The sequence below is a fragment of the Notamacropus eugenii genome, chromosome 5 (assembly GCF_028372415.1).
Source record: "Notamacropus eugenii isolate mMacEug1 chromosome 5, mMacEug1.pri_v2, whole genome shotgun sequence".
Taxonomy (NCBI): Eukaryota; Metazoa; Chordata; class Mammalia; order Diprotodontia; family Macropodidae; genus Notamacropus; species Notamacropus eugenii.
In genome coordinates this window covers 6,418,926-6,445,589 of record NC_092876.1, presented here as the reverse complement: position 1 = coordinate 6,445,589, position 26,664 = coordinate 6,418,926, and the positions used below count along the sequence as shown (strand labels likewise).

The following is a 26,664-nucleotide window of genomic DNA, read 5'->3' as shown; positions in this document are numbered from 1 at the left end:
TACTGAAACACAGTGACTGAAACATGTTTAAAAGCAAGTTGATGAACTCCAGGTTAAGAACCTTCATAATAATAGACCATGGTGAATTCTCCCTTTCAGTTTTGACTTCCTCTGATTCTATCCTAAACCCCAAGCCAGAAGAGCCATAAATTGAACCCATACAAGCCCAGGAAAAACTAATTTAAATGCCAAAAAGAATCCCAGCTAGACTTAATCCATATTATGTATGTCCCTATCTCAGGTGAAAAAAAAATCATCTTAGTCATTTTTCAATCATCTTTTATTCCTTTACTCTGAAAATTCAAAAATTAATTATTTGCAAATGATTTGGGTTGAAAATTTGTTCCAGCTCTAATAATCAGAGAAATATAAATCAAGCAACTTCAAAAGACTACCTTAGACTCATTAAGTTGGCAAAGATAGTTCAATCAAATGATAAATTTCAACAAGGATCGTACTGTGAAATTCACAATAGGTACATGATTATAATGACAGTAGACATGTACACTGGTCCAAACTTTCAGGAAAGCAATATAAAATAAGCATCAAATGCTATAAAAGTGTTCACATTCTTTGACTCCATTGACTTTACTTCTAAGATGACACTCTAAGGATGTTACCGAAAAGGAAAAGAATAAAAAGCTCTACAAAAAACACTCATAGGAGCATTAATCTTAAGAGCCCTAGATTGGAAACAACCCACATGTTTATGAATGAGGGAATGGTTAAACACATCTGGGTATGTGAATGTAATGGAATATTAGTGTGCCTCAAGAAAGGACAAATGTAAAAATTACAAAGAACTATGGGAAAATTTCCATGAAGTAAGACAGATGAAATAAAAGCAAGAAAAATGAAAAGAACAGTACAGATATTGACTCAAATGACCTAAGTAACAGCAACAACAGCGTAACCCCAAAACCCTCCCCAGAGGAAAAAGCATTCTGAAGGGTCCCAGGAAGCCAATGGGATGTTTGCATGGCCATCTTGTCATGTGGGCATCTTGTCATAGGTAATATTAATTGTGAGATGTTTAACAAACTTTAAATAACGGAATTTATGATTTAGTCTGAGTATTCCTTTTTGTTGTTTATTATTATAGAGTTTAGAACAAAAAGGAACCCTAAATGATTTTGTTGTAATCTCATAGGCAAGGGGCTGGTTCACATCCTGCGTCAGCCTCCCATGTTGAGCTCACTTGGGCAACATGCCTCCCCCCAATGACAGCAAAGAGGGATGTCATAGCAAGGACAGTCTTTACCCCTCAAAGCACCAAACAATATGCACCAAATGTTGCCATTTGGACTCTCTATTACATGACAAATGACAAGTCTTTAGGAAACTTTCCCCACATAAATCTTTACCTTTGTATACATACAGTCTTTAAGAGATTCTCCAGTCTGAAGTCTCTGTGGTGAGATGAACCTGGCCCAAATGGAACTCCAGGGTCATTACAATTTGGCATGAATGACCTGATATTTTCAGGGGGTTCAGCTGGCACTGGAAGCTTTTCCATTCAATTTGGAGGGTTTCTCCCCAGGCTGAATTCTCTGCTGTATAAGAGGATGGTCCCTCTGACTAAAGGTATTTCCACATTTGTTGGTTTTATGTTGCTTCTCTCCATTGTGAATTCTCTGATGATAAATTGAGGATGACCAATGACTGAAGGCTTTTCCACATTCATTACACACAAATGGTTTCTCTCCAGTATGAATTCTTTTGTGTTCCGTAAAGTTCCCCCTGTGACTGAAGGCTTTCCCACATTCCTTACATTCAAAAGGTTTCTCTCCAGTATGAATTCTCTGATGTTCAGTAAGTTTTCCTCTCTGGTTGAAAGCTTTCCCACATTCATTACATTCATAGGGCTTCTCTCCAGAATGGATTCTCTGATGATAAATAAGAGATGTCCTATGGCTAAAGGTTTTCCCACATTCATTACATTTAAAGGGTTTCTCTCCAGTATGAATTCTCTGATGCAGAGTAAGGTTTGAGTTTTGTCGAAAGGCTTTCCCACATTCGTTGCACTGATAAGGTTTTTCTCCAGTATGAATTCGCTTATGTTCAGTAAGGTGGCCACTCTGGCTGAAGGCTCTCCCACATTCATTACATGCAAAGGGTTTCTCTCCAGTGTGAATTCTCCTGTGTTTATTAAGGTTTCCCCTCTGACTAAATGTTTTCCCACAGTCATCACACTCAAAGGGTTTTGACCCCACATGAATCCTTTGATGTTCAGTAAGGCTTCTCCACTGAGTGAGGGCCTCCTCACATTGAGTAAGAGGTATCTCTACAATGTGGATTCTCTTATGCTTAATAAAGGAAGAACACGTACTAAAGGCTTTCCCACATTCATTACACTGATAGGGCTTCTCTCCAGTGTGAGTTCTCTGATGGTCAATAAGATGTCCTCTCTGAGTGAAGGCTTTGCCACATTCATTACATTGAAAAGGTTTCTCCCCTGTGTGAATCCTCTGGTGTTTAATCAGGTGCCCCCTCTGGCTGAAGGCTTTTCCACATTCATTACACTGATAGGGCTTCTCTCCAGTATGAATTCTCTGGTGTTCTATAAGGCTTCCCCACCGACTAAAGGCTTTCCCACATGCATTACATTTGTGTGGCTTCTCTCCAGTATGAATGCTCTGATGCTGAGTAAGATAGGACCTTCTGCTGAAGGTTTTCCCACATTCATTACATTCATACAGCTTTTCTCCAGGATGGAGTCTACGAAACTGAATGAGGTCTGAGTGGTAACTGAAGGGCTTCCTGCATTTATTATACTTGTAAAGCTTACTCCCTAAGGAAATTCTATTACGCTTAATCAAGTCTGAAAAGGGTTTTATGTTCTTTCCTGGTGTATCATATTTATGGAGGCTTTTTCCTGCAGGAACTTTTGGCTGTAAAACAAAGATTGGTCCCAGACTAAAATTTCTTCCAAATGTATTGCATTCAGGAACATTTGCCTTATTCAAAGCTTTTCTGTGAGTGCTTGTTGCTTGTCTGAATTGTTTCTCCTGCTTAGCCTTCTGTCTCTGTAACCTGACATTCCATTCCCCAGCTTTTTCTATCTTGGAATACCAGGGAACATCCTTTGGTGGGATTTGCTGTAATGGAGCTCCCATGGGAAGGTCACATGTTGGAGGGGAGCCCTGGATTTCACACTTAGCATCATGATTAAGGGAATCTGAAAGAAATCAGAAAAAAAAGAACCATCAATAGCCATTCATCTCTGCAAGGGAAAATACAAACTAAGGTCTAGATTTCTGGGCCTTCTAGCAAAGAAAAAGAAGGCAATACACACTGTTAAGAGGGAAATGAAGCCCAAGTCCAGGAGATAGTAGCATATCACTGATGCCAAGAATTAATTATTTTCCAGGATACTAAAACCACTTATAGATGTCATTAAAAACAATAAATCAACATGAAACCCAGTTATCTCTTTGGCAGACAGAATGGAAACAGCAAAAAGATGAACTCAGATAATACTCAGTTTGAAAATAACTTTTAATCTCTGCAGACAAAAGTGACCAATCTGGAAAACAGACCAAAGGAAGAAAGATTCAGAGTTATTGGATTTTCCCAACACTGTAAAGGGGAGATGAAGAGACAAAATGGTATGGTAGAAAGGGAGCCAGAATTGGAGTCAGGGGCCTGCATTTGAATGCCATTTCTGCTGCTTAATACCAGCATGATGCTAAGCAAGTCCCTTTACCTCCCTAGGAGTCCTCCATAAAATGAAGGGGTTGAAGTAGATGAGCTCTTAGATCTCTTCCACCTCCAGATCCCTCATCCTGTCATCCTACAATTCTGATCAATGTAGTTTAGCAGTCATAAAGAAAAAATGTCCCAAAATATAGAATCAGAAAAGGCTTGCAAATCAACAGAAAAGAATACCCCAAAGGACTCAAGCCCACATTCAACTTGGACAGACACACGATTCTCAGGGATTTCTCCAAGAAAGACATGACAGATGAAAACAAAAATAAGAAATGACAGAAGCTGGACAGAGCCCAAGCTAAACAATCCAGTACTTCATGCCCAAATAAGCTTTCCAGAAAAGCTTCTCATTCTGTCAAAGGACAAAAGTGGTCATTTAAAAGACCCCATGAATTTGAGAAGTTTATGGCAGAAAAGACTAAACTTAAGACAGTGGGGATTGGGGAGAAGGGAGAATCATTGTCCAACTAAACTCCTTTTTGCCAATGACAAAATGGGCCAAGCCAATCATGTATGCAAATAACAGAAAGCTGGGACAGCAAGCTCACACATCAGACCAGATGAAAGGATTCACAAAGTTGTCAGGAGGCTATAATAAGGGGATGAAACAACAGGAGATGATGGGAAGAGCCCTGGACTGAAAGCCCCTAGGGGTTCTTTACCTTTTTGGTGCTCTGGAGCCCTCAGCCACTAGTACAGCAAAGCCGTCTCAGAATCATGTCTGTCATCTACATTCATGATTGAAGATAATGACAATAAAAATAGTCCCTCATCTACCATCTTCATCACCTCCTGGGATAACACTCTCTCCAAGTTGAAAAGATTTTGGATTACTTTGTATTTACTTATCTCCATACACATTGCCACCGTCACCACCACCACCACCCCACTCAGTAAACAGAAAGCTCTCGGAGGGCAGAAATTGTTTCAGTTTTGTCTTTTTACTCCCTATGTCTATTGGGGTTACATGATAAGGTTTAGCAAATGCTTATTGAATCGAGTGGCCTCTTCTGCCCTTCCTGAAGATTCTGGCTGTGAAAACAGGAGAGTGGAACAATACTAAAAGTGGAATTAGATACCAAATCTCACTTCAGATGACACAATAGATTTTAAATTAAATCAGTGATCCATCTATTTAAAAAGCATAAAAATAATTAGACATAATTGGCTTTTATCACCATGTTGGAGGTGTGCCATATTTACATCTAGTAAAGAAAGAAAAGGAACTACAGGAGAGCAAATAAAGGAGTTTGATTATAGAAAGTGCTTTTGCACAACCAAAAAGCAATGCTTCCAAAATAAAAAAGAAAGAAAGAAAGCAAGGGAGGAGGGAAGGCTTTCCATATCGGTTTCTTATAAAAATGATATTCTAATAGGAGGAAAAGTCCACAAATATTCTCAGCAGTGATGTTTGTAATAGCAAAAACTCGAAAACAAGTGAAAATAAATGAACAGCTAAGCAAATGAGAGTAGAAAATGCAAAAGAATATTACTATGCAATCATTTAGTCCATTTCCTGAAGCATGTGCCCTGTGCCAGGAAGCATGCCAGGTGCTGGAAGGTGCAAAGACAAAAGGAAATGGGCCCTCCCTAGAGGAGCATATGTAAAAAATGACAGAAATAAAGGAACCAGAGAAATGTGTACAGAACCATGACCTAAGGAAAGCCAGTTCCAAAGAACCACATACTGACCATAACTTTGTAGTTAAAGATAATGATAACAGGAACCAATTTATGGCAAAAAATACAAGAAAGGGTAAAAAGTCCAGGAAAAGAAGGATAATATAAGTATCACCATGTTAAAGTCAATTTATTCCTCTTTGGGAGCAAGGCCACCAATTAGCCTATAACAGTGTTTTAAAGACACATGTATAATCACCTAAAATCATGTGGTTTTGGTTTTGGTTTCATCTTACTTAATTTTCTTACTTTCTCTTTTGTGCTCTGTTTTAAATTTCTGTAAAAATAAAATTCATATTTAAAAAAGAAAAGTAATTAGAAGGGATAGAAGAAAAATATCTTTTAAGGTGCTATTTTTTGGGGGGAAAGGTATTCAAAAACTAGAATAAGCTCACATGAACTCACAAGAACAAGATTTATTCCTCAGTAGATGTGCCCAAATAAGACCTCACAAATTTTATCAAAATACTTCAAAAGATGGGGGCAGAGCCAAGATGGTGGAGTAGAAAGACAGACATGCTCTAGCTCTCCCCCCCTCTATAGCCCATAAAATACCTGTAAAAAATGACTCTAAACAAATTCTAGAGCAGCAGAAGCCACAAAAGAGTGAAAGATATTTCCAGCCCAAGACAGACCAGAAGGCCAACAGGAAAGGTCTATTGCACTGACCTCAGAGTGGAGCACAGCCCACGGAGTGCAGCCCAGCTTTGACCACAAAGCACAGCATGGACAAGACTGCAGCAGACCTCAGGGCTTGGAATCACAGGTAGTAGCTGAGGTTCCCAGATTTCTCAACCCACAAATGCTAAAGACAGCTTCAAAAGTCAGTAAGAAAACTCCTTCACCTGGGTGAGAGAGGAGCAAGGTCCATCTTGGCCCCAGGGCAGCAGCAGCATCCATTTTTGGAGCCATTGGCCTAAAGATTCTGGGGGAATCCAGTGGCAGATCTGGATCTCAGCCCTGAGCGGCAGTCCTGGGGTGAGGAGATGCTCTGGCCTGGTGGAACTTGTGGAGGCTCTGGATAGGGAATCCTACTCACAGATCCTAGACAGAACAGTTTGTGATTGCTCCCAGACCAGAACACAGGCCAAGAGAAGAGTAAACTCCTCTCCCTTGATTGTGCCATCTTGGAGGAACTAAGAACTTACAGGTCCCTAGAGTATACCCTCCACTTGACAAAGGACTCAAAAATACTTCAAAAGATGATAAAAATCATCTGAAAAGTTCAAGTTCAAATTCTCTAGTACTTAGAAAAATTCAAATTAAAATAAGTGTCTTTTATCACCTTAATATATTAATCTGACCAAGATAATTATGAAATGCAATGCTGGCAGATCTGTGGGGAAATGGGAACAGTATCATATGAATGCAGATGTAACATTTCTTCAACTAACGCAATTTAGGGAAGTGATATGGGGCTACAAAACTGTGCGTACTCTCTGAGTCTGCAACTCCCCCCAACAAAGATTATACAAAAAGACCTCCCTGTAGCAAAACAGTCATAGTAGCATAGTTGCCAGTAGTAGCATCAACCTCCCAGAGTTGTTGTGAAAATAAAGTGACAAAACATACTTAGATGATTTGTAAATCTAAAAGTGTATATGTATATGTGTGTGAATGTATATAGAGAGAGAAAGAATGTATATACACACACTATAGAAACCTAGGTACACACACACACACACACACACACGTGCACAAATATACTCTAGGTAGCTATTAGCTAGTGGGAAATATGAATGCCAAAATATTCATAGTTGTTCATGACAGGAAAAACTTGGGAATAGTCCACACATCCAGTTGGGTAATGGCTCCACTGTGATACCAGCTCAATGCAATACTATTACTAGACCATAAGAAAACACAAACAGGAGTACAAATCACACGACATGATGCCGACTGAAGAAGAAGCAAAGTAAAAGCCTGCTCATATTTACACCATGATAAAGGCAACAACAAAGTTGGGAAAAGGCTCAGAAGGCCACAGAGAAGGAAACAAGACTATTTCTCTCTCATTAGATTGTTATACACTTTGTAAAAACCACATATGCTGAAAATTGTTGAAGCTTACAACCTGGGATATGATTGTATCTTCATCTTCATGGTAACCAGCAAATGAGGCAGCTGGGGGGGAGAGGGGTCCAGTGGATAAGAGTGCTAGACTTGGAGAATGGAAGACCTGAGTTCAAATTCAGTCTCAGATACAGCTATGTGACCCTGGACAGATCACTTAACCTCTGTTTGTCTCAGTTTCTCCAAGTATAAAATGGAGATAATTATACCATCTACCTCCCAGTGTTGCTGTCAGTATAAAATGAGAGAATATATGTACAGTGATTTGCTCAAAGCATTGTGTGTGTGTTCGTCCTTCATTGCCGAAGAAGACCATGCCACCAGAGAAATGATGCCATGACTTGCACTTGACTTTATTTTGAGTGAGAGAGGGCTGTGCAACCTCACTTCTCCTCCAGAGCCATCTGAATCCAGTGACTAGATATTCCTCAGGATGGCCGGAGAGGACCCAGGATGAGGCAATTGGGGTTAAGTGACTTGCCCAAGGTCACAGAGCTAGTGAGCATCAAGTGTCTGAGGTGAGATTTGAACTCGGGTCCTCCTGACTCCTGCACTGGTGCTCTATCCACTGTACCATAATATTACTTACAATAATAAAGCATGGGTGCTTGTTTTTGTGGATGATACTAAATTTTGGAAGAGTTTTAAGTTTAAAAAATAAATATAAAGGAAAATATGGGGAGGTAGGGGAAAGGAGAGGTCAGGAAACTGATTTGGTGAATTAGAAGAAAAAAGTCTGTGAGCAAACTCAAGTTAGCTACTGTTAAAAGCTATTTGTAAGAAAAGTGGATTTCTAAGAGTAGTCTACTAAGAGCTGACATTTTGTGGTGGATTCACCATTTTTCTATATATGACCCCTGCATGAACTTCTGAGGACAGCATGAACTCAGGACCAGCTTAGCACAGTTGGTTCCCATTAGCATCTTCTTTCCTCCCCTAATGGTACAAAGACTTACCCATCACAAAGAAGGACTGCCCAGCCCAAAGACATACACTCTCCCTGTTTCTCTTATCTCACAAATAATGTCAGGTCCCCTTTGATTTAGGGGAACAAATATAACTAGCTAGACTAACAAGGACATAGTTCTTCTCTAGCTCCTGTGGCTACTTAGATAATTCACTTTCACAAGCTGACCTCCTTTCTTTGTATAATCAGTTGCATTATAAGAAGCAGTCCGTTTTTTCTTTGTCTCATGTAATTGCCAACCAGATTCTAAGACACATTTCCCTTGACTGCTGGCAAAGTGGGTCTTACCCTGAATGAATAAAAACTCTGGCTTGGGCTGGCTTATTGGGAGTTGCTAGTTAAGTGGGCTAAAAGGGAATTCACACAACACTAGCCCAAACCTTCCCCACAGACACCTCTGTGAGGAGAACTCCCTAGCCAGCATCTCCAAGGTGCAGCCACCTGACCAAGCAGCTGAGCCTTTGTCTACCACGTCTGTCTGTTGTCACTCACTCACCTGGACAAACGCCTCTTGAGACTTCACCATCTGGCATCCAGGGCATTCGACCTCTCTCCAACTGGGAGATAACATCTGGTTTAGAAACTGGAAGCCCTATCCATGAAGAAAGGAAAAGGGAAAGTTCAGGGAAGAGAGAGCCAACTCAAGTGAAGAAGGCATCAACTCACTGAGAAAACTGATTCTTCCAGTCTTAGAAAATCTTCCACTGAAACAGCATCCTGCAGCCCTACACTCACACACTAGGCCAAGCTGCCTCTCAGAATGTGCTGGAATGAGAGCACTACTGAGGACTTCTACAGGATATGCTGGATTCCCAAAGTCCAAGGCAATGTATCACATGTTTGATTTGGATACAAAAAGAACATTGGTTCATTTATCCCCCTCCCTTCTAAAAGAGTAGGAAACTTCAGGTCTTCGGGTGTCTGGACTAGGACCTTAGCAATGGTCTTGACCTGGTATACCAGAGGAGCAGCCTCAGGGCTACCACAAGGAAGCTATGGGATTTCCACCTGGGGACAGGGAGCAGAAATATGTGATCAACCACAAAGGATTGTGGAACCTCTTAATATCATACTTAGTACTGAATATTCCTGCACAAAAATCCAAACCTCAGTTGAAGCATTCTAGGAACACACACATATACACACTCTTCTCTGCCCCAACCTTTAACAAGTGACACTAAAAGGGCATCTGAGTGAATAGTTTCAGATCCCAGTGGAAAGCCATCCTTACTATAATGGCAATCAAATTAGGATCATTTGCTGTTTTTGTTTTACTAAAAGTGCCTCTGATTGAATATGGTGAGGTGGGAGGATCTTTCCCACCCATTTATGGGCCTGCCCATTGTGAGAAGCTTAATTAGGGGAATTGTTTTGTAGGAGGGTCCCAAGTAACTTTTGTTTTTTCTACTGAGGCACTGGGTCAAAAGGTTATGCTCCCTGGCTCTAAAAAGTGTATAAATACTCCGAGGATGAGGTTTTACTTTGTGTCTTAGTTTTTGCAAGAAGATTTGAGTGCCAGATGAGGACTTTGGAAAGCTGCTAAGGAGCCCCCTGGCTTTGAGAACCCAGATGCTGTGCTTACCTCTCTGGTAATTATGGTCAGACATTTTTCTGCTGAATTATGTTCGGATATTTTGGGAGTATGTCTGTTGACTTTTTATTTCTCTGTATTTTCTTTGAAGTTCAGGGTGCTGACCCCCCCAAACAAGGTGAATGATACATGTGCTTGGTTAAAGGATTGATACATGTGTTTGATTAAAGTGATTGTTAACTCCTCAAAATTTGCCTTTCCTTTGATGAATGCAGATCTAAGAACATGTGATAGCAGACACCCCTGCGTATGTTGGGGTGTGTTGACCTTAAAACTTTGAAAGAAAGGCAACAAGCTAAGTGCATACATTTTATGATTTAATTAATTAATTGATCAATTCCCCATAAAGAAAACAGTTACATAATGCATTATGGAGCCAGAAATGTTCTGGCTCCCCAGTGCAGAAATCTTCTGGCTTATATACATTTTGCCGTGAGAAAGAAGCTCTCCTAATTAAGCAAACCATAAATTCAGTAAGACAGGACAATTAACAAAGCAATGTTGGTCAGGCCTTGGGATTCCAGCTGGGTAAGAAAATCCCACCAGGCTTCCTGTCCTAAACAGGCCTTTGAAGTTGTTATCTTAACAGAGTTTGACAAAAGCTGAAGTTACAACCCAAGGTATCTGTGTTTTCCTTTCTTCACACTAGGATGCTAGAAGAAGGGTCTGATAAGGGAGTAAGGGAGTCCCATTATTCATAACATAGTATGTGTCTATAGATAATAAGATTCAACAAAGGAAAGTTTCATTATTCAAGATATAGTGTCTTAGGTTAAAGGTCTCCTTAAGGAGTGTAGAGTCGGCCTTGGCTGGCTTTTGCTGACATAGGAAGAGGCACTCTCTGAGTTTGCTTCAGAGAGAACAAAGAGATTATTCTAAAATTTTATATTAAACATTATCAGATGCTTACTGTCACACTTACCCAGAGAGACCAGGTTCTCATAGTTCTCCAGCATCACCTCCCTGTACAAGGCCCTCTGAGCAAGGTCCAGCCTTGTCCACTCCTCCTGGGTGAAGTCCACGGCTACATCCTTGAATGTCACTGACTCCTGAAACATCAGACAAATTCCTGATCACCAAACATCCATTCATGGAAGAGACAGGGAATTGTCAGAATGCACTGGGCTTGGCAAAGGATAATGGGGACCTAGATCTGTAAGTGAAGGGTTATTTAGTCCAATCCCCTCATTTTTGCTGATGAGAACACTGAAGCCCAGAGAGGGTATGTGATTCTGTGCACAAAAGGCGTGTCCATGCCAGAATTCACACCCAGGTCTTATGGCTCCAATTTCAGTTTTCTCTCCACTCAGTGACCTCCACATTCTATGCCAAAGATGATGACAACAGTGACAAAAAGGAGATTGAAGAGGGGGAAAAGAAGAACTAACACTTAAATAGCACCTACTTTGTGCCAGGCATTGGGCTGAGCACCTTACATGTATTATCCCATTTGATCTTCACTACTCCAGGAGGTAGGTGCTATTACTATCCCGACTTTATAGATGAGGAAACTGAGGCAAACAGGGGTTAAGTGACTTGTCCAGGGCCACAAGCTAGTTAAGTGTCTGAGGCCACATGGGAATCAGATCTTTGTGACTCCAAAGCCAGCACTGCACCTGAGACTCAATTTGTATTAGACACTATTGAGTTCAGCACATAGATATTTGTTCTTTATTGTTCAAGTTCAGCCCAACAAATCATCTGCTAAAGAGAAAGCCAAGCAAACCATGTCATTTAAAGTCTGAAATTGCATTATTACTACAAAGAGCATGTGCCTTCCCATTAGCTATGCAATGGGAGCATGGGGTGGCCACCCACACCTCTCCTGCATTCTCTGGCTTGGCTCATTCTCTCCAACCTGCTATTGCATTGGCAAAACTTGGTGCCCAGAGAAGAATCACCACATGGTTATACTCAGGGTTCTATGCGTCACATTGCTATGAAGGAATGCCCTCCCCCTACTAAACATGTCATTTGTTCAGGAACTTCTACTTAGACAAAATCAATCACTCACAACAATACTTTTAGATCACAAACATTTACTTAGCAAGAAGGTCAAAAAATTAAATGTTTTAAAACATCATGGTAACTCAGTATTGAAACTACAGATCAGTATCCTCTCTGTCTCATGGTCTCTCCATAAAAGTTCTTGACAAACAGTTTCCATGCTGAATGAATGGCTCCATTGCTAAGCTGAGTTGATCCATGCCATTCTTGACTCACTGTCTGAGGCAAACCAGATGATCTGCTGGGTAATTTCTCTGATTATATGCTTCCAAGCTACTCTTCTGTTCAGCTGGAGTTCCTTCTCAACAACTGTAGTATCTATCACTTCCAGCTTCACACTTATGTGGCATAGTTGTGAAATCTGTCCTCTCACCTCTCCTCTCTTATCTTTATGTGTTCATGCTCTGGGTCCTCTCTGCAAAGAATAACTCTACCTTAACTGACGCTTAGTAGCCAAACACTTCTCTTCTGTCTATAATCACTGGACAATTTTGTTGTCTATATGGATCCAGCAGAGCACCACTTATTATATTTCAATTAGCAATAACTATCACAGAATTCTGAATCATAGTAAATGCTTCCAAAACTATTTTCTTGAAACTCAGAAAAGACCTATACCCCTAGATAAGTGAACACTGTGAAAGCAGATTTAACTCAACAAAATATTCCATAGGAAAGTTCAGTACTTTAAAGGGCTAGTACCTTACAGATATACTTTAACATCAGCAATCATGCTTCATTACTGATCACCATATTCTAGGCAGAACTAAACACAAAATAATAAATCACAAATGTTATAGTAAAGTGTGAGTTTTCCTCACTCACCTACAGACACTACTATGCCCATTGTGTCCTCCCCCAAAACTACTGTCCTGTTTTGGATTGTAGAGGCCTTCATGAAAATTGTTCCCCAGCAAATCCAAACATTTATTAGGCACTGTGCTAGAAATACAGGCAAGACACAAAGACAGAAAAACAAACTGTGATCCCTGCCCTCATGCTACAAATCTTCTAGTACAAGACACTATGATAAAGAGAAATCACAGAAATACAAAATGGCATACGAATATAAGAGGGACCCCCCTGGTACTTCCCAAGATACAAAAAAAGAAATGTTACTGCTTGGTTGCAGGAGAATGATCAGGGAAATGCTTCAGGGAGGAGATAATATTTGTCCTAGGCCTTAAAAAATAGGAAGTATTTTAAAAGGCAGAGAAGGGTATAAAAATGACTTTAGAGGCATAAGAAGCATAAGACAAGCAGAGAAGACTATGTGAAGAAGTTCCTGTTTTGGATGAGCTAAGCCTAGAAACACAAGGTCATATGAAAAAATACTCCAAGCCTAGAAACACAAGGTAATATGAAAAAATACTCCAAATCACTAATAAGAGAAACGTAAATGAAAGCCACCCTGAGACATCACCTCACACTCTGCAAATTGGTAGAGATGACAAAAATGGCAACACTCAATGATGGAGGGGTTGTGGAAAGATAGTCACACTGGTGCATTGTTGGTGAAGCTGTGAAGTGGTATGATTATTTTAGAAAGCAATTTGTAATTATACAAATAAAGTAGCTAAAATATTCATATACTTTGATCCATAGGCTCTATTACTGGGCTTATACCCCAAGGAAGCAACTTATAAGAATAAAGTTCCCATACACTACTACTTATTTATAGCAATACTCTTTGTGAAGTCATGGTTGTGTGTGGTTTGTCCTTTCTTCTCAAAGAGGACCATGATGACATCAAGTGCCATGACTTGCAAGTGAATAGGATTTAAGTGAGGGAGGGCTGTGTAAAGTCACCAGTCTCACTTTCCCCTTTGGAGCCATCTGGATCCAGTGGCCAGATATTAATCAGGACAACTGGAGATGGCTCAGCTCTATCATGGCTAGAGATTTAATAGTTGAGAAACTAGATTAACAAGATGGGGATCTGAGTAGAGAGAAAGGGACAAATCAGATAGATATTGCAGAGGTAAGAAGAGCAAAATCTGTGATGCCATCAGAGTAAAGATCCTTCCACTGATGTAGCCTGCAACCTGCCTAGAACTGAGCAGAAGCTATGGTGCTTTTATTAATAAATCATCACTCAAAGTCAACATGGTACTGATCCTCTCTACACTCAGCCAACCTGGTTCTCAGCCTATTGATTTGCAGTCCAGGAGCAGACCAGTCCCTGCTTGAGACCCAGACTGCTTAGTAGACTCTACCAAAGCTTGTGCTATGCTACCACAGAATTCAAGAAGCCAGGACCCTCTGCATGTCCTGCAGGGTATAGAGGCCATTTCACATAGAGATATAGAGGACACAACACCAAACCCCAAGACAGAGGCCCCAGATGCAAATCCTGCCTCTTTCATTGACTCACTATATGTCTATAGACAGGTCCTGTCACCTCTGTGGGCTTCCTTCTCATCATCTCTCAAAAGAGGGGGTTGGATTACATGACTCCCATGAAGAGGAGGTAGGTCTCCACTAAATGTCATCTTAAGACAAGAAACTCATCATTTTAGCTTCCTGTGATCTTTCTAGAACTCAGAACGCTGGATTATGCTACTATCTGTCTTCACTTTCCCAAGAAGATTTGATGACTCGTGGCCTGCAAAAGAAAAATGTCTTCTTCTTCTTCTATTTGAGTGACTTCCCAATCTATAATGAGTGGGAATGAAGAGTCATGAAAAGTCTTTCCACAGCCACTGTGGGGGCAAATCTTATTAAAACTTAGATTGTTGCTTCAACACTTTGAAGAATCGAAGAATTTTAATGTTGGAAGAGTTAGGCTACTGGCCATACCCATCAACCCTGTAACCAGTTATGGGGAACATGACCCAAGGCATCAAATTGTTTATAGGAACCATTGGGACAGCTATGTGGTAGAACATGCTGGATAACAGGCAGCGGGAGCAATCGACCTGGAGTCATTAAGACTTGAGTTCAAATCCTGGCTCAGCCACTTCCTTGCTAAGAGATCCTAGGCAAGTCCCTTTACATCTCCATCCCTTCCTTCCCTTGCCTATAAAGTGGAGATAGATAAAAGCACCTAGTCCTAGGGTGGATGTGAGGATGAAGTAAGATAATCATTGTAAAACACTTAGCAAATTTTAAATTGCTATTTAAATGCTAGCTATTTTATAATTAGCAATAAAGAAATAAATTAAAATGTGGAAACAACCTAAATGCTTAATGCACAGGAAATGGGTATGACTTATTGTTGTTCAGTCACTTCAGTCACATCCAACTCTTCATGACACCATTTGGGGTTTTCTTGGCAAAAATGCTGGAATATTTTTGTAGTTGGCCATTTCCTTCTCCAACTCATTTGACAGATGAGAAAACTGAGGCAAACAGGGTCAAGTGACTTACCCACAGTCACACAGCTAGCAAGTATCTGGGGCCAAATTTGAACTCAGGTCTTCCTGACTCCAGGTGCAGCACTCTCTCCACTGCACCAGCCAGCTGCCCTGTTGGGTATGACAAACTGTGGCAAACTGAAGTGATGAAATGAATGCACTCCATCTCCATCACAAGGAGTGGATAAAAATTCAGAAAGAAACAGATTGCAAAATGCAGAAACTTAGCAGAACTAAGAGTTTTACTGTTGACTGCCATTAGAGAGCCCATTTTTAGATTTTAAAAGTGTGAACAAGTGGATATCAGAGGGGACTTCAAAGGCATTACTGACAGGTATACATGAACAGCCATTTGCAAGTGTTAAATTTTCCATGTAGTAAAAAGATCTGTGATTTCACTGGTGCTGGGTCCGAGGAAGTGCAAAAGGAAGGTTTGTTAACTGAGTAAGCGATGGCCTTGGGCCCAGCCTCCACTTCCACAGAATGGAAACTTCTCCCCACCTGAGCAGATTGCCTTTGTGAATCTTGGCAGCTAAAAAGCTTCCTCCCCCAGGGGCATTTCTGGGGAGCGGCCTCTTGAAAAATACTGAGGCCAGTCCTTGTATGACAAAAACGGTCTATGACTAGGTCAACACTTTAAGCCATCCAGGCTTTGGAAGGGCCTGTACCTCACTGAAGGCCCTCAGGAGCCTTCTAGAACTCAGGCCCAGTCACCACTATCCCCTGAGAAAGTACCAAAGATGGGAAAAAGAACACTGTGGAGCCAGAAGGAACCTTAGCAGTCAAATGGTCCAACCTCCTGCCCTATGTACTGAACTGCTGCATCACTGAATCTTTTAGCTGTCAGTACCACTTCTGAAATGAGTCTGCTTGTATTATGAAGGGATCTCAGCTACAAGAATCTATGACAGGGGTGGGGAACCTGCAGCCTCAAGGTCACATGTGGCCCTCTAGGTCCTCAGGTGTGGGCCAAACATCTTGGATTCTGTCAAAGTGCTATACTTGAGGACCTAGAAGGCCACATGTGACCTTGAGGCTGCAGATTCCCCACCCCTGGTCTATGAACTCTAGAAAGCTTCCATGGAAATAGCTTGCCTTCTGGGAGACAATCGAGGGGGCTCGGGTTCCTATACTGGGCTTGGGGAAGCCACCACCATTGATAAGGGAAAGAGAGGTTTCTCTGGTCTGAGAAATGAAACAGTATCTCAGGAGAAAGAGAGGAAGCCTTAACTCACCTGAAACCTGGTGGGCAGGAACCCAGAAATCATTCCTTCCTCCTCAGTGCTCTTGTCTTGATCAAGAGTTGAGTCTTGGAAAGGCAGAGCTAAGGCAGAAGAAAGAAGGCATGAGGGAGGATGAGTACACCAGAGTGAAATTTCCCACAGGTCACCTGGGAGTGAGGCCACAGTTGGAGAATTCAAAGGCAGCTAATAAATGCTTGTTAAATCAGGAGAAGAGCTATGAATGTCAATAAATCACCAAAAGACAAGAAACCACTGAGCATTTTCTTTGTACTGGGTGGTGCAGTAGATAGAGCATCGGGTCCAGAGTCAGGAAGATCTGAATTCAAATCTGACCTCACACACTAACTGTGTGAGCCTGGGCAAGTCACTTCACCCCTATCTGCCTTGGTTTCTCATCTGTAAAATGGTGACACACTGGAGCAGGAAATGGTAAACCATTCCAGTATCTTTGTCAAGAAAACTCCATGGATAAAATCTCAACAGCCCTGAATGACTGAAGAGTAACATGTGTGAGTTACTGGAGATACACATAACAGGGAGCATTTCAATTGTGCCTTCAGGTTTGCATATAACTGTCTCGTTTCATTCTCACAACAACCCTGGGAGGCAGTTACTTTTATTATCCCCATTTTACAGATAAAGAAACTGAGGCAGAGAAAGGCTAAGTGACTTGTACCAGGTCGCACAGCTAAATAAGTGTCTGAGACAGAATTTGAATTCACGTCTTTCTAATTCCAAGTCCAATGCACTATCTATTGAGCCATCTACTGACCAAACAAAGATAAAAATGGAAAAGACCTCATTTGCAAACAGCTTATGTTATGTTGGGGGAAAACAATACAGAGACACCTACACGATGTAAACACAAGGTAATCTCAGGGTGAGGGGGAAATCAGGGAAGGCCTCATAAATGTGAGCTGAAAGAAGCCAGAGGGTCTAAGAGGCAGGGGTGAAAGGCCATCCCTGCAGAGTCTTAATAAACAAGCTCTGCCCCCACTCTGGGCTGTGTGATACTGAATATGCAACTCATCCTTGCTGTACCTTACTCATTTCTCCCATTGGTGAAGATTCCCCTTCCTAGCTCAAAAGATGTTCAAGGCATCCATTGGCTGGAGTCCTTGGACCGAGTCCTTTGGCAGCTAGAGATTGAATGTCCACAGAAGTGGGAGCACAGCAGACAGAGAAGAACCATAAAAGAGGAGTCAGCCCCTCCTACAGTGACAGTTACGCAGCCCTGATACCCAACAAATTGGCAAAGATGACAAAAGATAGAAATAGAAAAAAATGGGTGGAGCTGTGAAAGTGACTGATCCAAGAACACTCCAAATCACTAATAAAATGCACATGAAGAGAAGAGGAGAAGGAGGAGGAGCAGGAGGAGGAGGTACGGAGGGGGAAAGTTAGCACCTTGGACAGCACCTAAAGGTTTGCAAAGCTCTGTACGATCACTAATTTGATTCTCACAACAACCTTGGGAGATGCTATTATTATCCCCATTTTACAGATGAAGAAACTGAGGCTGACCGAGGCTAAGTGACAGGGTCAGACAGCTAGTATCTGAAGCTATATTTGAACTCTGGTCTTCCTGACTCCAGGCCCAGCGCATTATCCACTGAGCCACCTAAATTGGAGATAATCTCAGAGGGAGGGCACAAGGAGGAATCAGGAGGCCTTCCTGCAGAAGGTGGGAAGCATGGGAAGCCAAGAGGCAGAGACAGGAAGGGTCAAGTCTGGAAAGGGAGTGTCCCATACAAAGCACAGCCAAGAGGCTCGTGTCACTAGATCACAGAGTAGTATATGGAGGGGGAAGAAGATTGAAAAGCTAAGTGAGACCAGGTTACTACGGGCTTTAGGGATCCAAACAAATTTTTAATTTGATCCTGGAGGTAACTTTATTTAACAAAGTCTCCCAAGGTGTAACTTTTGGACAGGGTGGTGATATATTGGCCAGATATTATCACGTGAATTCAACAAAACCACTTAAACCACTAGACCAAGAGTGGTCATAAAAGGGCCAGTGGCAACCTGAATCAGTATCCCAAGCAGATGGCCCCAGGGATCCAACCATGATATTCAATCTGAGATCATAGCTTGTCAGCTGGAAGGATCCTTAAAGCTCATGTCATCCAATTTCTTCCTTTAATTTTTAAATTTTATCCTATTTCTTCAACTAACAAAAATTTCCTCCTCCCTCCATCCCCCTATTGGGAAAAGAAAAAGAAAACCCTTAGAGCCAATATACATAGTCAAACACAATAAATCCCTGTATCATCCATGTCCAAACAATGTCTACATCTCATTCTGCTCCCCGTCCATCACTTCTCTGTCAGGAGTAGGGCAGCATGCTTTAGAAATGTGTCTCCAGACTTGTGACTTGTCACTGCATTGATCTTTCAAAGCTGCTTATCCTTACAAGGCTGTTGTTATTATACAAATTATTCTTCTGGATCTACTCCTGGTTGTCCCTTCCATTAGCCTGTGAACTCTTTGAGGGCAGGAATTGTCTTTTACCTTTCTTTCTACCCCTTAGCAGAGTGCCTAGCACATAGTAGGTGCTTAGTAAATAATTATGAATGACTGATCGCTCCCTTTGCTCTGCATCAGTTCATACAAATCTTCCCAGATTTCTCTGAAACCATCCCCTTAATCATTTCTTACAGGACAATACTAGTACATTTGTATTCTGGAATTTGTTCAGCCCTGCTCCAGGTGATGGGTACAGACAGACACAACAACAACCCCACTGGTTTCTAGTTCTTTGCTCCCACAAAAAGAGCAAACTCCTGCAAACACTTTTATGCACATGGGTCCTTTTCCTCTTTCTGTGATCTCTTTGGGGCACAGGTTTGGTACTGTTAATGCTGAGACAAAGGGTATGCAGAGTTCAGTCACTGTACCAAATTGCTTTCCAGGATAACTAAGTCAACGTGCAGGTCTGCCAACAGAGGGCATCGATTTACCTGTGTTCTGTCAGCACACATACCCCCAGTATGTGTCATTTTCCTTTATGATTATCTTTGCCAATCTGATGGCTGTGAGGGGGTAGCTGCTGGGGTTGGAAGCTCAATTCCATGTGGACAGTCTCGGGCGGGTAAAGGTGGGAACTTCTAAATCTTAGAGTTCTCACGAGGCCCCCCCAGGAAACGACTGGGAATCGAGGTGAACCGAGCTATCTTGTGTATTTCCGCCTCTTCCCGTGAGAAACGTGATGGGAGAGAGCTCTCCCGCCCTCGAGATTGTCCCGGATCTGGGCACACTATTGTTATCTAACAGCACGGTATTCAGATGCAAACTATGCGGCTGGAGAGCTTAAGTAGGATCAGGAAAGCCTGAAAGTTCTCTTGGGCGGAGGGGCCACGTGTGAGGACAACAAGGCTCCGCTTTTCCTCTCTCCTCTCTCCCCTCCCCCTCTCTCCCCACTTATACTTCTACTTCCAATCTCTTATTGTAAGATCTTTGCCTCCTTGGGAGATTCTTCGCTCCCTCCTAAGGAAGAATTCCCCTGCACTTGTAACTAGACCCTGAAATAAAGCTCAACCCTTGTTCGACTCTGGAACATCCTTTCTCTCATACGAGCATCCGGTTTGGCCAACCGAAGACCTCCGACAGAGGTAAGGGAAGACTCGGGTAGCCCTCAGGCCTCTAGGCCTGGCAGGTAGCTACCTCAGGGTTGCTTTCATTTGCATCTCTAATTATGAGTGATTTGGAACATTTTTTTCATGTCTATTCGGAACCTAGATATTTTCCTTTGAGTTCTGATAGTTCATATGCTTTGGTCATTTGTCAATTAGGAAGCAATTGCTTCTGTCCCCTGTTTCCTGCTACTTCCTTGTCCATAGCTAATAAACTCCCATTCATTATGAATCTTTTCCTCCCCCACTCATTCTGTCTTCTGGGTGGCCTTGATTCCCTGGTCATCCTTACCAGTATTGGCTGCATTTTCTCACATACTTACTGACTCACTGGTCCCAGGGAAAGGACTGGCACCCTTGTTCCATGCTGCCACTTCCACACTCTCCCTTTACCACCATCATTGAGCCAGAGGGAGCTTGGCATAAGGGATAGAGCACTGGACTTAAAAGTTAAGAAGACATGAATTCAAATCCTGCCTCACCTCCTTGTGACCCTAAGTCACTTAACTCTTTTGTGCCTCAGTTTCCTCCTCTATGACACAAGGAGGTTGAACTCCATGGCTTTGGAAGTCCTTTCCAGCTTTAAATCTATGATTCCATGATCTATAAACATCTCCAAACTTATCAAACAAATCATATCCTGGTGGTTGTTGTGTGCCAACCTCAGGGCATTGTCCTTCCCTTTTCAATAGGTTCAGTGCTTGGCTCACAGCTTCCCTCTCCACCCCAACTCTTGCTCTCATACTAGTGACTTCAAAAAACCTGTTGATGTTCTCTCTGATCTCCAATTCCCTATTGTACTTAACTCCTATAACCTACCCTGCACTCCACCTCAGCTACATCTCTACATCTAACCAAATATAGGAACCTGCAGCTTCCAGGCCACATATGGCCTTCTAGGTCCTTGGGTGCAGCCTTTTGACTGAGTCCAAACTTGGATTCGGTCAAAGGGCCACACTTGAGGACCTAAAGGGCCATGTGTGGCCTGGAGGCCACAGGTTCCCCTCCCCTGCAAAACTTCACATGTTATACTTTGATGGTCAAGAACTCAGATATTCTCCAATCTCTTCCCAATCATTTATATGTCTTACTTCCCCTTGCTCTTTCTTCATCCTAACTGTGACTTCAAATCCCTCCATTGCTGAGTGCTTTCCATGGATGCTGCCCCTCCTCTGGCAACACTCTTCTTCCTTCCCAATCTGAATCCCCTAGTAAGCCAGTTCCTTTACTCTCCACTCCCATGTTCCCTTGTCCTATCACCCTCAAGCCTTGCCAAACCTCAGCCCTAGGTCATTTCTCCTATGTCCTCCTTCTTTCCTCCAGGACATAGCTGGTGGAAATCACAAAGCCAGGCTGACTACAAGGTTCCATTATCTGTCATCAACTGGGCCTTCACAGCAGCTAGGAAAGAGTTTTACTACTTTCTGATCGATTCCCTACTTCACTGACTATTCAAAGAAAGCCTCCTACAACACTCCTTACCCCAGCTTTCCCAATTGTCAACTCTACCTGATCCTTAACCAAAAAGACAAAGGAGGTTATTTGCCCAAAGCTCACCCTTCTCCCCTTCTCCCCACCCCCAACATCATCTCTCACTCTCTCCTCCTACCCCTCCTCCATGACAAGGCTTAGCACCCTTGATCTCATCCCCCCTTGTCCTCAACCAACTATCATGCCCACTCACTCTCAAATCTTCAGTCTCTCCCCATCTATTTCTGCCTATACATATGCCCATGTCTCCCACATCCTGAAAAAATCCCTCCCAAGATTCTAGTATCCCTGCTATCTGGAGAGGGAGGCTGGAGGTCAGGTCTCCAACTAGAGGCCATTGCAACAAAGCCAGCATGGAGAGAGAAACACATGAACTGAGGGCACAAGGCAGAGTGACCAGGGACACAGAAAGAAGGGCAGGGTCAAGAGAGATACTGACTACCAATCATTTATCTGTTTTTTAAGTTTGGGTTTTGGAAATGGACCTTCAAGAGGTCTACAGCTATCATATGGCAAATTTTCTATAGGTTCTTCATTTTGGACACTTTCATTTTCTGAGAGGAGGAATGCAGAGTAAAGGCAGAGTGAGAAAGACTTGAATACCTCCAAAAACGATTTTTGTTTATCAAAATGTTCCGCAGAACCACCAGATGCATGACCTGAAGCCCTCCATAAATAAGCTGTGCAGCCCAGTGACTGACCAGCCGATGTGCACTTGCAGAGGCTGGGCAGGGTAGCTACCCTCATTCATAGTCAACCTAATTACAGACCTGTCAGGAGATCCAAATGGCCTGACAGCTGCTGGGAAACAAAAGCTATTTTAGCAAGTGTGCCAAGGGAGCAAGAGCCCTGTGTTCCGTTAAGAGCAAAAAGGCCGATTCTATTTCAACAAGATAAAGGGCTTTTGTCACTCCCAGGTATGCCATGGCCATGGTTCAAGGAGCTAATTTAATAGCACTGGTGATATAAGGTGCCCAGAGAGACAGAAGGCAGCAGGTTTCCAACAAGACAAACCACCACCTCCTCCTCTCCCACCCTGAAGGAGCTTGAGACCCAGAGCCCTGGGAACAACCACTCTACCCCTCCCCCAAGGGCCATGCCCTAGCCCTGTCCCCCAAATCTGGCAAGTGCTGCTGCCACCACAGCAACTGAGGAACCCAGAGAGTTTCCACCCCAAATGGTTCTGCCCTAGAATTGGGGAAGGATGTTAAGGGAAGCAGAGATTTACAAGGTAGGGAGACAACTGCTCATACAAAAGCTGACTGAAATTTTCCAGGTTATATGGCAAGAGGAGGTTATCCCCCAGGAGTTCAAGGATGCCTATAAAGGCCCATCTCTAGAACACAGTAGGCATTATGTAAATGCTTATTCTTCCTCCCCCTTCCTTCCTGTCCTCTCTGTGTCAGGGAGGGAGACTCCTCACTAGGAGTTGATGTCTAACACGAATGAAATCCCATCTCTGGTCCCAAAAAATGGCAGCAGCCAAAGCTAAGGCAGCATGGAGTGGTGAGAACAGGGTCAGCCTGGGAGTCTAGGAGACCTAGGCTCAATATTTACCTCTGAAACCCAGTAGTTTTCCTACTTTGGTCAAACCACTTAACCATCAATGTTCCAGGCAACAAGTCTATGAGATGGTAATTTACACATCATTCTCCCCTCCCCCTGCCAACCCTGACCCCAATACACACACACACACACACACACACACACACTCACACCTGCATGAGCACACACACATAGGCATAAGCATACACACATACTTACACATGCACGAGTACACATACATAGGCACGAGCACACACATACACGTATATACACATGAGAACACACACAGGCATGAGTACACACACATACATGAACACACACAGGCATGAGCACACACATACACACACGCATGCATGCACATATACATAGGCATGAGCACATCCACACAGGCATGAGCATATCCACACAGGCATGCGCACACACATATACACATGCATGAGTACACACACAAAGGCATGAGCACACATACATACACACAGGCATGAACACACAGGTGCATGCACATATACATAGGCATGAGCACATACACATAGGCATGAGCACACATGGGCATAAGCACATACACATAGGCATGAGCACACACACAGGCATGAGCACACCGACATAGGCATAAGCACACACACAAGCATGAGCGCACACACACATAGGCATGAGCACACGCACATAGGCATGAGCACACACACACACACTTTAATCCTCACCGGGCTCCTCAAGCATTAGAGTCAAGTCTTCTGTGGTCACCTCCTTCCCAGGTATCTTCTAGCTGCTCTGCCCCTACCTAAAGGTGGTCAGGAGTTGCTTCAGCCCCACTGCCTCCTTCACCTCAGGGTCCTCTCAAGGGCTCAGAGTAGGTCTGCTCTCTCCAAGGGCTGATTCCTGCCTCCCAAAGATGCCTTCATGCAAAGCTGGAACCTGGGGGCTTAACAGCAAGGTCATATTAGCTGAGACCTTCACTCTGGGTAGCATAGATCATTCTCTCTGGCACAGAATGATACCTCTTCTGGGGCTCTAGGCTGGACCCCTGGAGACTCCTGGAGCTCCCCATACCAGAAAAAAGATAGAGGCAGTGGAATGGAACTAGAGACTTCAATTGCACATCCAACCTAAGACCTACACAGACAACCCCAAATATCTCTGGATATACCAAGAAGAGAGTTGTGATATATGGCATTCATTCAATGGTAAAGGAGGTACATGTACAAGGCTTTCTTTAAGATGCAGCTCGACACAGGGAAAAGAGCACTGGATTTAGAATCACAGAGACCTGAGTTCAAAGCCTGCCTCTGGCACTCAGTAGTTGTGTTACATCCAGTGGGCTACCTTCTTTGACCCTCCTCTGTATAATGAGGAGGCTGTTCTAGGTATCTCTGGGGCTCTCCCAGCTCTCAGTCTGGTCAAGGCCAGGACCAGTGCTTTTAACCAAAATCAAGTGAATTTGGAGTCCCATGGAGGACGTATTCTTCACTGTGGCACAGAGAGTACCAAAATTCTAGGGCTGTGTCCATGAAACACCAGCCTGGCAGATCCTACTCCAAGCTGCAAAGGCATCCATTCTGGGCCCAATAATAGGTAGCTCTGATGATGGGGTGAAATGCCCAGTTTGAAAATCCCAAAGGAACACAGAACTAGAACTAGGGGGGATCTTTGGGGCCACATGATCCAACCCCTCGCCCAAACATCCCATTTTATAGAGGAGGAAACTAGAGCCCAGAGTGAGGGGAATGGGCTAGCCCAAGTTCACACAGCTGATAAGGGGCAGAGTCAATATTTGAATTCAGGTCTTATGACTCCAAGTTCAGCATTCCTCCAAGGAGGTGTCCAACCTAGAAGGCATTCTGATCTGCCTCTGTTAGGAGAGGGGGAACCTATACCAAGATAGCCTGTCCTTGAAGTGCTGAGGCAGCTTTTGAATTCAGTGCCAGGGACCTCAATGAGAACTAAAATAAAAACAAAACAAAAATGAAAAATAAAATGGAGGATCATTGAAAAGAGAAGAAGCAAGACATGGTGAGTGAGCTGAGGGGTTTCAAAGACAAAGTTTTAGAAATGGAAAAAGATATGAGAAGGAAAATGGGAGACAATCCAGTAGGGGGGCAACAGCTTTGATCAGAAGGGCTTGGGTTCAAATTTCCTCAGTCAATAAGAATTTATTAAGCACCTACTACGTGCCAGGTATTATCCTAATGATACAAAAAGACAGTTCCTGCCCTCAAGAAGCTCATAATCTAATGAGGGAAACAACAAATATGTACAAACAAGATACAGACAGGATAAATTTGAGGAATCATCAGAGTGAAGGTAATAGAATTAAGGATTTGAACCCTGCTCCTTCAACTTGAAATCCAGCCTTCTGTTCATCCCACTGAACCGTCTGTGACTTCCAGGATCCCAGGAGGCAAAAGGCATCAAACAGGGCAGTCATAAGCTCCAGACAAGTTGGCTGGAGGTGGGGAGGCCTCAGCAGGCAGGCCATAAAGAGAGGACAAGGTAGGGATAGGGGTGCTCTGGAGAGAAAGAGGGAATGGAATTTGTGTAGCTGCTTTCCTCAGGGGGTCTGCTGGGGGTCTCTCTCCATAGCTACCCCCTCACTCTCTTAGCCTCCCTCCTGCCTCTCCCCAGACCGCCCTCAGCCAAGCCAAACCCTCAGCATCCTTCCCTAGGTCACCAGGAACTTTGACCTCCTCACATCATTCCTCTCCCAAACCTTACTCTGGGGTGAAAAATGTCCCCTGGCCAGATTCCTTCCAGCTTTCCTACCAAGCTCTCCCAAATGGCTGGACCCCACAGCAGCTCCCCGCTCCTCTCTCCTCTCACCAAGCCACAGTTCAGCCACAGGCGAAAGCGACCAGGGTTTGAGGAAGCCTGGAGGGAGGGATACAATGTAGCTCTTTGTGAGGTTACTTTGTAAAGGGATACAACAAAGACACTTCTCCAGGTTTACTACGAGGCCAGACCAGCCCTAGTGGGATCACGTCCCGTCACCCACCCTAAGCCCCAGAGCCCAGCCCCTCCCCGGCCCATGCCGCAGGCACACACCTTCTCTGCAGCCCCTGCCCACGCACACCCACCCACCCACCCACGTCCACACCAATCCCCACCCTGCCCCACCCACGCATGGCCACGCCCACACAGTCACGCCCACACCAATCCCCGCCCCACCTCCCTTTCCTCGTAGTAGGCACTAACTCTCGGCGCCCCACGGACATCCCGCCCACGATCACCCTGCCCCCGGGGGCCCGATACAGGATGTGTGCTTCCCTCCCGGACTGACATCGACCAGCACTCCCTCACCTGCGCGTGGCCAAACCAGCCCACGAACAAAGAGCCTACCCGACCGGCCCCACGAGGAACTGCGCCTGCGCAACGT

General features: G+C 43.4%; 1 protein-coding gene across 2 annotated transcripts; it reads right to left on the bottom strand.

Moving 5' to 3' along the window:
- Positions 1–262: 262 nt before the first annotated feature.
- On the bottom strand, positions 263–26,664 carry LOC140508245 (uncharacterized). 2 transcript variants are annotated; one of them, XM_072616044.1, is made up of 7 exons: positions 26,589–26,657; positions 26,055–26,159; positions 23,999–24,216; positions 16,621–16,709; positions 10,945–11,071; positions 8,928–9,023; positions 263–3,178 (listed from the first exon to the last, which is right to left on the bottom strand). In XM_072616044.1, the coding sequence occupies exons 3-7, from the start codon at positions 24,012–24,014 to the stop codon at positions 1,491–1,493; spliced, it is 2,016 nt and encodes a 671-aa protein (XP_072472145.1). In that variant the 5' UTR covers positions 24,015–24,216; positions 26,055–26,159; positions 26,589–26,657; the 3' UTR covers positions 263–1,490. The 2 variants fall into 2 exon arrangements, with proteins under 2 accessions (XP_072472145.1, XP_072472147.1); XM_072616046.1 differs by lacking the exon at positions 26,055–26,159 and having other exon boundaries at positions 26,589–26,664.